Source organism: Pagrus pagrus (assembly GCF_965226575.1).
Source record: "Pagrus pagrus genome assembly, chromosome: 7".
Taxonomy (NCBI): Eukaryota; Metazoa; Chordata; class Actinopteri; order Spariformes; family Sparidae; genus Pagrus; species Pagrus pagrus.
Genome location: NC_140191.1, coordinates 20,147,714 through 20,160,381, shown reverse-complemented (window position 1 = coordinate 20,160,381; position 12,668 = coordinate 20,147,714). Strand labels below are relative to the sequence as shown.

At 42.2% G+C, this 12,668-nt stretch overlaps 1 protein-coding gene across 1 annotated transcript in view; it reads right to left on the bottom strand.

Annotated features, from left to right (window-relative positions):
* The window catches only part of LOC311259281 (uncharacterized protein), a 114,386-nt gene that overhangs the window by 24,545 nt on the left and 77,173 nt on the right, over positions 1-12,668 (bottom strand). Inside the window, exon 5 of the mRNA XM_084356335.1 lies at positions 4,894-5,112. Within this exon, the coding sequence (XP_084212461.1) occupies positions 5,079-5,112 (34 nt within the window). The 3' untranslated portion in view covers positions 4,894-5,078. The remainder of the gene's footprint in view (positions 1-4,893; positions 5,113-12,668) is intronic.

The following is a 12,668-nucleotide window of genomic DNA, read 5'->3' as shown; positions in this document are numbered from 1 at the left end:
GCAGGACAGATGTACCCTCGGTCATGCTGTAAAAAGCACGGGTGGGCACGCAGAAAGTGTCAGGTACAGTGCAGAACAAAAATCTCCTAATCCACCAACTCTTTGCTATTCATTATTATTTCACAGGGCAGCCGTCCCAAATACATAAGGCCCCTACCCTGCTCAGCCCAGTCTGCCAAGCTCTAACTCTGGGTTTGATGTTACTCCAACATCCAACAGGCTATGATTATTTCATTCCTTTTTTAACATAACACATCAATTATTCAACCTTTGCTAGACCAGATTTGATTTTTTTTTTTTTTTTTTGATTTAACAAAAATGTCTGCGTGTGTGTATGTGTGTGCGTCCACCCATCTGAGGGGAGACTGAATATAAAATGGTCCGCAAAGATAATACCTCATGCCTCAGATGATAGATGGATGGCGAAGGGGTGGAGTAGAAGAAGAGAAAAAATGCAAGTGCTCTGGAATAAATGATGAATTCATTAGCATACGATGCCAAATGCTCCTTTCACTCTGCGATGAATTGCCTCCCGTCCTCAAAGCAAACTGTCCGCACAACAAGTGTAACTGTGACAGCGGATGGTGTAATATTATACGCTGACACAAATCCATTACCTCCAGGTTTTGCAGCACAGTTAAGTGATTTCAAATACCCAATAGGAAGCAATAGTGAACTTTTACTATAAACATGATGAAGTCCTAAAAGTTAGAACTAAGTCCCTAAAGCATTTCATTGTTAAATTAATTAGCTTGCGATGCACAAGCCTCTCATTAATTCGTACCTTTACAAAAATGATTCCTTTATCCTTTGGCCTCATTTCCACTCTCACTCTCTCCCTGTCTCTCCTTCCCCTGCCATTCCTCTCCTCTCCTTACATCCCCATCTCTGCTAATGAGCCCACTTAAATCTATGCCAAAACACAAACAGCAAGAGAAGAAGAAATAAGTACAGTGCTTACTGGAAGCTCTGTTTGTTAAAGGATTCATCATGTGAGCTGTTTTCAATAAATAATAAATGCAAACGCTGACTTTTGTCTGCAGACGAGACTTCGGGACATGAATTATGCATTGTTATTCCTGGATAGGGCAATACAGGGACAGGGTGGCAGTGTGTGTGTGTGTGTGTGTGTGTGTGTGTGTGTGTGTGTGTGTGTGTGTGTGTGAGGTAGATCCCTGGTACACACTGTGAATGCAGTTTTTGAGGCTTACAATCAAGGCGCTTATGTGGACACAACTCACTGTGATTACAGCTCTCCAGACATTGTTTTTTGTGAGAATACACGTGTGGAGGCATATTTTGACTTTGTGTTCAAACTTAACTCACTGCAAACTGCACCACTCAGCTATTACTGTTAGTTTTATCTAATGCTAATCGAGTGTCTTGATTGGTCGGGATGCCTGTGTGTGTGTTTCCCATTTGTCCTATGTGTGGGAGGTGTGTGAGGTGGCCCTTACAGCACATTTGTGTTTATAGTATTTTTCCATTTGATCTCTACTCTCTCCCTTCTCTCTTCTTTTTTTCCTGCTGTTTCCTACTCTGTAATCATTACAACAACAAAGGAAGCTGCGTTCCCGCTAGACAGTGGAAAGGTTCCACTAGCAATGCTAAAATGTATGCGGTTTATTTTATTTTTTTCTGCTTCTCGTCTGTTGTCACCGGGGGAACATGAGTGTAAAACTTGATTGAAAATCAGGAAAAAAGGGAATAATTACAAAGAGGAGAAAGCCACCCATCCACCCGCGACAGCAATCATCAGTGATCTCTGCTGTCATTTCACTCGGCGGTAAATAATTCATCAAAAGAAACAAAGGGGAAACAAATATGCAAATAAACCCCAAAAAGGCCAGAAACATCGGCCTGCCGCCACATGGGAAGAATAGTAGTGGATTATTATCATGGCAGGTTACGACTGCGATGAATCTGAATTCCTCTTGTTTCATCTACCTTGACAGTGCTGAAGTCACACATACACAGAGGGGGGAAGAAAAAACCTGGAGGGATTTGAGGGTTTGATTGAGGAGGGAGGGATGGATTAAGGACAAGGGGAATGGAAGGATTGAGGGAGGGGGAAGGAGAGGCAGGGAAGAGGGGTAGTCGACATTGGAGGGGAGAAGAAAGAGATTTGAGAGGGGAAGGGAGGAAAGGAGGGAGGGAAGCTTTTGAGGGTGTATTCGACAGTGCTGTGAAAGGTAGCCATCAAGGGCTTTGATGAAAAGCGCAGGCCTTCTAAAGCTTAGGAGTGACAGCATATGATTTGGTCAAAGCATGAAGCTTTTCAAAGGTAGACATTCTCACTCCCATTCATCTCTCTCGGGTTGGATATAACTTTTGGGGCTGAGCTCCGGCAAAATTCCGAATTGGTTTGACAGATTGACTGCATGTGGTATTGTCCCTGAGACTTACGGACAGTAGGCTGGCTGGAAATGTAGACATCTTGAAAGGAAGGGGAATTACATGTAATGTTTCAACAGCCTGTCCCAGATCAGCAGCTATGCAGAAAGCCACTTTTTTATTGAGGAAGTGACATAAGATTTGTAATTCTGTATGCCTAAAAGAAAGCTCATTATCATTGGCCTTGGCTCTTTAATGACAGCCATACAAACAGGCTTAATAAAAGCTAAAGAGCAGCATGCATGGATTCATTTGTGAGTGTGTGTGTGATTGACAGTCCAAAAACGTGTATGTTTAAACACTCAGCTGCCCTTACTACGTCCAAAATCCACATCTTAAATTCTAATTTAAGCAAGAAACACTTGCCAGAATAAATGTTGGCAATTTACATGTTGCAACTTTCTGTTTCTTAAGTATCGGTTTTCTATTTTATGTGTTGACAATGCTGTGCTTATGGTCTGGTTGGATACAGGCACAAAAACCACTTGTTTAGGGTTGAAAAAAGAAGCCTTGTCAGTATCCCAACGCAGTTTTACACTGTAGGTACCCTTTTAACGGTGCCCCTGTAGTCCAGTCTGGACACCAGGGTTCACATCCCATTTGTGACCAAGACTCAAGAGTGATTTGTTTTTGGTTTATCTAAGATAAGTAAGCTGATGTACGTATATAACTTATTTCCCTTAAGTAATGTGAGTGAGGTTATATATGACGTGACTATATAACCCAAAGTATAATCTTTTCCTAGACCTAACCAAGCAGTTTTTGTGGCTAAACCTAACAAACCGTTTCACAATGGTAACTGCAATACAAAAGTCATAATATGTCACACTATGTGAACTGTTTGTTCGCAAGCTTTTTTTTTTTAATTCTTACCGGACGTTGCATATTACTTATTAATGCTAACCCTACTGTATAGCCCTTCATGTGCAAAACTGATGGTAGAGGTGCAGGTATGCGTCATAGTTTGAAGTTTAGGGCCACTGACCAGGCTGCCGAATTTGACTAGGTGGGTGTGAGAAATGTGTTGGCAAAGACAATGTTGCTCCACCTCCTGACATAAAAGTCAATTTATATACAAATAATGTTAACTTGATATGACATATTGTATTATGTTTGAAGTTGCAAATACAAATTTGATCATATCTGTTGTTTGCAGACACATTGTATTCTGACGACTGTGCTGGATTTAGGACATTTCACACATTATAAAATCCGCTTTTTCCATTATCCCTGCTACAAACACAACCCTCATGGATGTTATATGTCTTTCTGACAATGGGTAACACCTTAACACATGGCCACTGCTATGCCAACGGCCACATAGTTTTCTTGGAGTGGTGCTTGAGGCCCATTAGCAGTTTGGCTTGGTAACAGCAATATGGACAGGCTTTCTGAGCCAACGGTCGTTAAAACTGAGGGGTGAGGTTTACAGTCCCAGGTCAGTGGTAACAGGCAACTAGCCTGTCAGATGATACCAGTGTGTCACTGCCACACACATACATTCACAGACACACACACAAATACATTATGCTGGAAATAGCATGCAATTTAACACCTGTGCACATAGACGGACAAACACACTCATGTTACTGCTCTTTACATGTAAAAGCATGCATGTGCACAAAATTGAACATGCATGCCTGTAAGGCTCTTGTCTGATAATGGTGTCTAGTTTGCTCTCTCACAATTATATGCGCGCGCACACACACACACACACACACACACACACAGATAATAGTGTCTAATTTAGGCCCTCATATCTGTAGAGTTCTCCAGAGGACTAGACCTCATCAGGAATATATTGGTGACCTACATACTACAGTATGAACACACACAGACACACACACACACACACACACATACACCAGCATAACTGCACATGGTTCTACACTGGAGACACAGACATCCACAGTACTTACAGGCATCATCACACGTAGGCAGGCATGCAGACACAGGCAGAGAAACATGCCTGTGTGACCTGGGTAAAACTAAGCCCACACAATCAGACACACACCGAGACACAGACATGCAGCCGTGTAAACATGTCTATATGCCGTATACGTGTCCACCCACTCTACAAAGCATAATACTGTATGCAGAAACAGATGCACTCCCACATCATCTTTGAAAGGTCAAAAATGTCCTTAAAGCCTTCATGAAATATAAACTGAAAGGAGAAAAATCCACAATATATACTGAAAATCATGTTCTGATGGATGGAAAAGCTGCACACATAATACCCAGCTGGGGAAGTACAGGGTCAAAAGCACATTATAGCTTGGTGCTTTATGTAAGACAGGTCTTAAGGGTAAAATGAAGATGAAGATTAATTCAGAGATCCATACAATGAGATCTATCATCCTTGTCATTAGAAATCAAACTCCTGTCAGGATCACAATTTTAACATTATCCAAAGTTAAACTGCTTTAATTTTACGGCGTATTCAACCAACTCTCTCTAAAGCTGCTTCATTTGAGATTCAAGGTAGAGACAACATACCTGAGTGCTGTTTTCGGTGGATTTCCACTTTGCCGCTGAGGGCAGATCTGCCACTGATATGATACAGAAACTGCAGCATGTATCTGGTGCAGAGGAATGGTATCGCTGTATCTATGCTGTATTATGCAGTCTGTTGGCACCAGACAGACCTCCAGTCATCATTCATCATTCATGGGCATCGTCTGTCAGCTTCGCACTCTGCTAAATGGCCGAGAGGACCTGACAGGGAGTGAGAGAGAAAAACAGAGAAAATCTGAGCTTGACATAACAGAAGGCCTGACTCATCACTGCAAACACCTAGACAGAGAGCTGTTTGGAGACACTGACCAAGTGAGAGATAAAGAGACAGAGTCAGACGTGCTATTGCCCAAGAGAAAGGAGATGATTATTATTACGTTTAACATATAAGTACTAATATATTTTAATGACCCTGTGTCACGATTAGAACCAGAGGCGGGTTAAAGGGAAGTTTAGAGCCCCTGGTGCGAGATATCTGCCAAAGGGTGGAGACAGAGACAGACATATATAGGTGTTGTTTGAAACCAGCTAAAAGAACCTGACTCATACGCAGTTGTGGTGGTTAAGTATAAAGGAGAAGGAACAGAGGCCGTACCACAAGTGATGCAGAAATAGGCATTAGAAGCAGCATGGAAACACATTAAGTATTTTCACATTTATGCGTGGTGAGAGGGACCCGGCTCAATGGCGAAGAGGACCTGACTCACACATAGTTGTGTCTTTACTTAGCACCGCAGCCTAAACATAATGGCAGCTTTTGGACCACAACTGATGGAGTACTCAATGAAAATACAGTTAAAGCAGATGCAGTCCCTCACCCCTAGTGTCTGTCAGTGTCATGTGTCAACTGAGAGCAGCTAAGGCTAAATTGGATATTGCTTGACTGCGACAAAGAGGTGATTTAAAGTTCATGAACAGATGTTATCCCCTTTATCTGACTTATAACACATGCAGTATCCTCTAGAGATGTATCACAAAACTTCTGTTTTCGTCAACTGGAGCCATACTGCAGAAGTTGATCCTCCTTTATTTATGGAACCCGCCTAGAAGGAAGCACCAGTCACTGATTGTGTAATTGTCTGCTGCCTTACTAAATCAGATTAATAACAGGCAGACTGCGTGCACAAATGAAATGAAATCGGAGCTGTGCTTTCATGTACGTTAATCTGGCCTTTAGAAGCAGGAGAGTTGAAAGTTTGAGCTCAGTAAGTTGATCGAGATGTTTATTAAATGGATGAATGGCAGACAGACTGACACAAGGGAGCTCCTAACTGCACTCAAGGAGGACAACATTTATCTACGTTAGTAATTGTAAATGAAACCTACAAGCTCATCTGCTCAAACCAACAACACGAGAGCAAGAGCAGAAAAGTTGGCACAGCAGTCTGAAAGTTTAGCCACGATATTACAAAATGGAGAACGATAACATATACAGTATTTTCTATGCACATCCAAAACACAATAAGAATAAAATATGACCAAAGTTGTGAAAAAGTTACTCCAGGCTTCGTGGCCTTGCCAGAAAATGAAAAGCTTCCCTTTCTGTTGGGGGAACACAGAAGCATGGCAGGGCAGAAACACAGTTTGTCTCCTGCTGCCTCTAGGCAAGACAGAAAGAAGACAAATCATCTGTGAACCTGGACAGACTGTACCTGCCTTACTGACAGTATAGATTTATACTACAAGCTGCTATAGAGAAAAGACACTAGGAATCTTTAACAACGCAATTCAATAACCGTGGCCGGAAGCTCCTAGAAATTTTGCTACATTTTAGTTTTTTTAACTGTTAATTCTTTGGCTTTGTTGCTGGAACACGTATTGCCTGTGGCCAGCTGGATCGCCCCAATGAGGAGAGAAAGAGAGTTTGGGATAAGAGTCATACTAATCAAGCTTGGATTTAAGGCTGCTCCAGGCTAATGTCCCAAATGTGCCCACACATTTATAAAGATTGTCTCCACCACAACATTGCACTCGTCAGGTGGACCTTGTTCTGAACCTACAGAGTACAGGACTCTGGCAGGACTCTGTGTTGACGTCATTGATGCTTGGTGCTCAAACGCAGTCAAAGTTGATGGACAGTGTTTACCTGATGTTTAGGATTTAATGAGAAGATGCCGACCATATGATCATCACTATCTCGTTGCTGCTGTTTACACTGTATATATGGTATATGTTTGTGTGACATGAACGAGTTGGAAACTTTCATTCATTATGCAACCCTGTGTTGTATATGACCAATAAATAACTTTGAACCTTGAGGTCCTCTTTATTATCTCTGCCATGGACTTCCTATATGTCATATCTAAACAAAAACAGTGGCAATGTGTCCTCTTGCTCCACCATGATATTCTTTTACTGATATGTCTTGACATATATGATGAATTGTAATAAGCAGGTTAGCATGCTGATAATAGCATTTAGCTTGTGCCCAGGTGCAGCCTCACAAGATGCTGGCGCACACTTTAAGCAAAATCATTTCTACCAAATTATTCAAATTTAACTGTTTATTCACTGTTCTTCCCACATATTTAGTCTAATCCAGCCAGTAAGGTACATACGTATGCACAGGTACTCTTCAATGTATGTAACTATGATTACATTGATGCAGATTTACACATTTTAATGATATATAATAACATATAAATATTGTGTAGCCGTGGAGGAGCCATACACTCTGTGAGAGCTTTGTAGCACTCTATGTTTTGTTTTTCTGCATGCATGCAGTTAATTCTATTCTTCTTCTCATCATAATTTATAATGCCCACTGTCTTTCTTTTCCTTTATCTTCTATTTCCTTCTGTGAATGCTTTAGTAACACAAATTTTACCTGTCAGGCCAATGAGCCAAGTTGAAATTGAAAAAAATGAGAATTGGGGAGGGGGGTCACAATGTGATGGTGATGTGTCTGGATGGCCTGATGGTATTTTCATGAAATGGGACAGAAAAGGAAGGAGAGGCAAATAGAAATGGACAGAGAAGGTATGAGAGACTGACAGACAGTAACAGAGTAAAAGGAGGGCGAGTGGAGCAGACAGGATTTTGTAATCATACATTCAGTGTGCTACCAAAGAGCTGAGCCACTGTTATGTAAACCAGAATGAAACATTCATGAGCAAACCATCGTCTCACCCTCAACCCAATGGGATAGTGCATGAATGACCCATATGGTGGGTTGGCTACTATCTGCAACTCATCTATAGCAAATGGAACACTTTGAAAGGCTCGGTGCGGTAGGCAGTTATCAAACCCAGAGAGAATGACAGATGTGTGGGAGGGCAGGAAAGGGGACAACCTTTATTGGCATGAATGGTGAGGATCATATGTTGCCAGAGCAACTAAGGTTATATTCAAAGCTTGAGGAAAAAGATGGAGAGGGGTGTTGGGGGTGAAGGGAGAAGATGAAGGACAGAAAGTGTGTGTGGGGGGGTGCGTAAGGAGTTAAGGAAAAGAGAGACAGGGATTAGGCAATAAAAAGACAGATGAGATCAAGAGACAGCTCTGACACGCTCAGGCAACGCATGCTTTCTGTGAGCCTGGGAGCAGCTGAGCTAACCACACACACACACACACACACACACACACACACAGGGAGACAAACACATACACATACGCACAAGCGTTGTGATGTGGTTAGCTGTGACTTTGTCTCTGACTGGGTGTATATATGGGATGTTTAGAAAGGGGCCGTGCTGTAGGAAGTTGTGCCAGATCCCCAACACCACACCCCACCACCATGAGGAGAAGGGGGACTTTAGTGGGCTCTAAGCTTCTGTTGTGGTTACTTTAATTCTCTCCCACTCTTTTTTTTTTCCCTGTCTCTGACTCTCACTCTATCTCTGTCCTCACTGTCTGTCTGTTTCTCGGTCCGTCGCTCCGTTGCCCTTCGGCTGTTTCCCTGCACTTTATTCTCTCTATATCCATCGATCTTTCTCTCATCCTTAACCCATCCATCTTTTACTTTCTCAGAGGTAATACACGGCCATGAATAACATTTGCAGCGATCTGACGGCATTATATGTAACAAAGTAAGCAATGTAAACAGGGCTCCAGACCAAGTTTTTCACCACTGTCCTCAAACTGTCCGGAAAAGCAATTCCCAAAATCAAAAAGTTGTTTCTTCACTTAGAATCTATACATCAAAACCATTCTCATGTGAAGTACATATATTTATTAACTGCTTGTTGTGTCATCTCTTTAAACTGCAACGTCAATGTAGCATCAATCCTGTTGTGTGTTTAGATGTCAGCTGCATTGATCTCTTGTTAGCTCCGTTAGCTGTTAGCTCCCTAGGCCAAACACACCATTTGACTCAACCTACTGGCTGCTAACAGCTAATTAGCTCTTTCCCTGCCAATTTTAACAGATTTTTGGGGTGCACCGCCCATAAATAGTATGTTTACCGCATCCCCCCGGATTTTAGCGGTCTCATGCTGAGTAGCCAGCCAGTGATAGTAACAGCATGAAAAGTCAATGTCCTTTGTAGCGAGTGCTCTGTTCAGCTTGTCATTTGGTAAGCAACTGTTATACATACATTCATACAAAAATCCCCTTTGTCCCTAACCCTGGGTGTAAATGTCTCTAGCTCAGCAAGTTAAACCCAGACAGGCGATCAAGGATATGCAGAGAGCTTTGAAAACCTTGGACAGTATGTACACTGAGCCACCGGGACACTATGGAAGTGAGGGTTTAGGAAAAAGTCAGCCCTATGCCACAAATGGTTAAAGAACCTGATCTTTTCAGCATGTGTAGGCCTGAGTACTGTAACATGAACACAGGAGGCGTTTAGATTATGACTGTAATAAGTATAGGAACCTCTTGCCAGATAAACCGCACTGCTCTGTGATCATGAGGTGGTGGGCTTCGTTGAGGTTTAGGGCCTCTGTTGTGGTCGCTTTGTACTTCAGTGCAATTCTTTTTTTTTCCGGGATTATCATGACATTCACTCAGCGTTTCTCCATCACTCAACCTCTGTCTCTGTCTCACCCCCAATCCCCTTTTTTTCTTTCTCCTACAGAGTGTGATTTCAATATCCTTTAATGACTTGAATATATGTACAATAACCAGAGGTACATTTTGCCCTTTGATTTTCTCAGACTTACAGCTGCTCTTATAGATTCTTCCCTCCTCCCTCCTCTTAATTCTCTCTGTTCTTATATAAACCTTGCTTTGTCTGCGAAGATTAAGCTATACCTTATTCCAACTTGAAAGAAATTTCAAACCTGCCTTCTGTGTCACTATAGCCAAGCTGGCTGGATCAAGACTGTAGAGGTTCGAGTAATCCTACACTCACATGTGCTGTATATACTCCCACAGGTTCGACACATGCACACCATCGCACACACAATTACAGACAGAGCCCTGGATGTACTTATACACACATGGAACCTGACAATCACATTTTCTGTCTGCATAAACACACACACTCTTACCATCCACCCCCACAGCCCCTCTTCCCCTTTTTCCTAAACCTCAAACACCCACACACTGCCTCTTGATTCAATTAAACCACAGTCAAGTCTGGATTGTGACATATACCCCATGGAGGGAAGTGGGAGATACGTATGTGTGTGAATCAGAAAACTTCATGACCTCATTCGCCATAGCCCTCCTGCTCATTGTAGTAATGGATGAGGAATTTATCAGGATGGACCCCCTCATACATTCTATGCCTGCCTTCCTCTGCTACTGTTTTTTTGTTCTTTCTCTCCCTCCCTGTCTGTCTATCGCCCTGTCTGACTCTCAATCTCTCTTCCCTAATGAGACAGGGACTGTCCTCCCTGTGGGGAAAGAGGTCAGTGCCCCTGACACACACACACGCACACACACAAACGCACAGAGAGACAAACATACAGACACAGACGGCACACATGCATACACATGCAGATAGGACACATGCAGACATGCAGACATCCATGCAGATGAAATGACGAACCCCCACCACTACCGCCACACACACGCCACACACACAGGCACATGCACACGCTGACCCAGAAATCCCATCTCTATTATGCAGAACATCAGTTAGCTGATGGTGGAGCTGATTATGCAGCTACCCTCCGCTAGCCCACAACTCCCTGTTGGATATCTGCCTTTAAAACCCCAATCCCAAATGTCTTTTTAGCATATCAATAGAGAATTATATATTCCTAAACAGTAGGACTTGCATACATATAGCTTTTCAAAACTTTCTCATCTCAACGTATCACAGTGTGAGCCTATTTAAAAAAAAGACAATTTTGGGTAAACATTTCACACCAAAAGCATCCGAGAGTAACATTTAGCTGTCATCTGATGTAAAGATTACAGAGATTCCCCGTCATACACTTCCTCTCCATCTGTCAGCGTATATTCAATAAATATTGTATAAACAAGTGCAGATGTGTTATTTTCAAAATGAGTAATGATAATAACTATGAGATATTTTGCTATTGGTCAACATTAAATGAGCTCTAGTGCTCTATTCCAACACTTTAACACAGACTATCTTTTGTGGCCGCAGATGATTTGTATCTCTGAAGTGAGAAAATAGAGGTTGCAGCAGTTCAAAAAACAAACATTTGGATTAATCACAGAGAAAATGTCACAGAAATGAGGATTTGAATCATTAGTGGGAACAACTGGTAAGATTTTGATCACAGAACAGTACATAAAACTTTCAGTGGGTAAGTCGGGGTTTGTGTTACACGTGGGGGCAGCTGAGTTTCAGCAGGCAGTGCTGATCGTTCACTTAGCACAGGGTTAGCAGTCCAATCTCTAGTGCTTCCTGTGAACATGCTGAATTATCCTTGGGCAAGACACTGAAGACACTAAAGTGAAGGTCTGACATGATAGCTTCCTGTCGGTGTGTGTATGTGTGTCTACCGGGTGAATAAAAAACACAATTTTCAAGCAATAATGCTGCAAGTAAAGCTGGAGCTTCTGTTTTGCAGAACATGTTGAAGTATCACAATGAGCTTATTTTAAGCTTTTGGATAACCTTTTTAAAGAAAACATGAGATTTTTTGCCTTTGACTGGCATCTTCTCTTCAGCCAATGAAACTCATGTAGTGCAATATGCAGTGCCATTCGCAAAAATAAAAAAAAATTTAAAAAGTGATTTCAGATTGAGGAAAAAACGCTTCTAGTCATCCTTCTACACCCTACACTTGCAAATTCTAACATCTAAAAGGTCAGTTTTCTCAGTTTAGATATCCCAAATAGCCTGTCTCGCTAAACGTAGTGAGCGCTGAAGAGTTAGTGTTGCAGATCTGAGAAAAATAATACTCTGATGTCTCATGGATGAGTTGATAGCTTCAGAATGGAAAACCTGACAGCCTGTCTTCTTTTGCTGCAAACCGCATTTATCTTAAATCTTAAATCTCCTCTACAATGTGAACCAGTCAGCAGCGGCAGCAGCAGCACAGCAACTAACTTCAGATCACTCGACAAATACCTTGGCTTGTCTGGGTCCCAGAGGGCCAGCTTTATAGATTGGTGCAGTACAGGGGTGAAGAGTGGTGACCCCACCAAAGATTGCTTGCTAAGCAAATAAGCAAAGTAATCTGGCTGTGTGCGCACACATATGTGTGTGTACATACACAGTGTGCTTGTGTTTTTGTCTGCATATGTCTGCAAATGTCTGTGTGTGTGTTTGTGTGTGTGGGGGGGGGTTTGCCTGCTCATGAGGAGCTGAGAGCGTGGTCCCTCTTGCATGCTCATTGATAATGCCATGCATTGCCATTCTGCATGTTTTAGCTTGGTAATTGAAAGGCCATCTG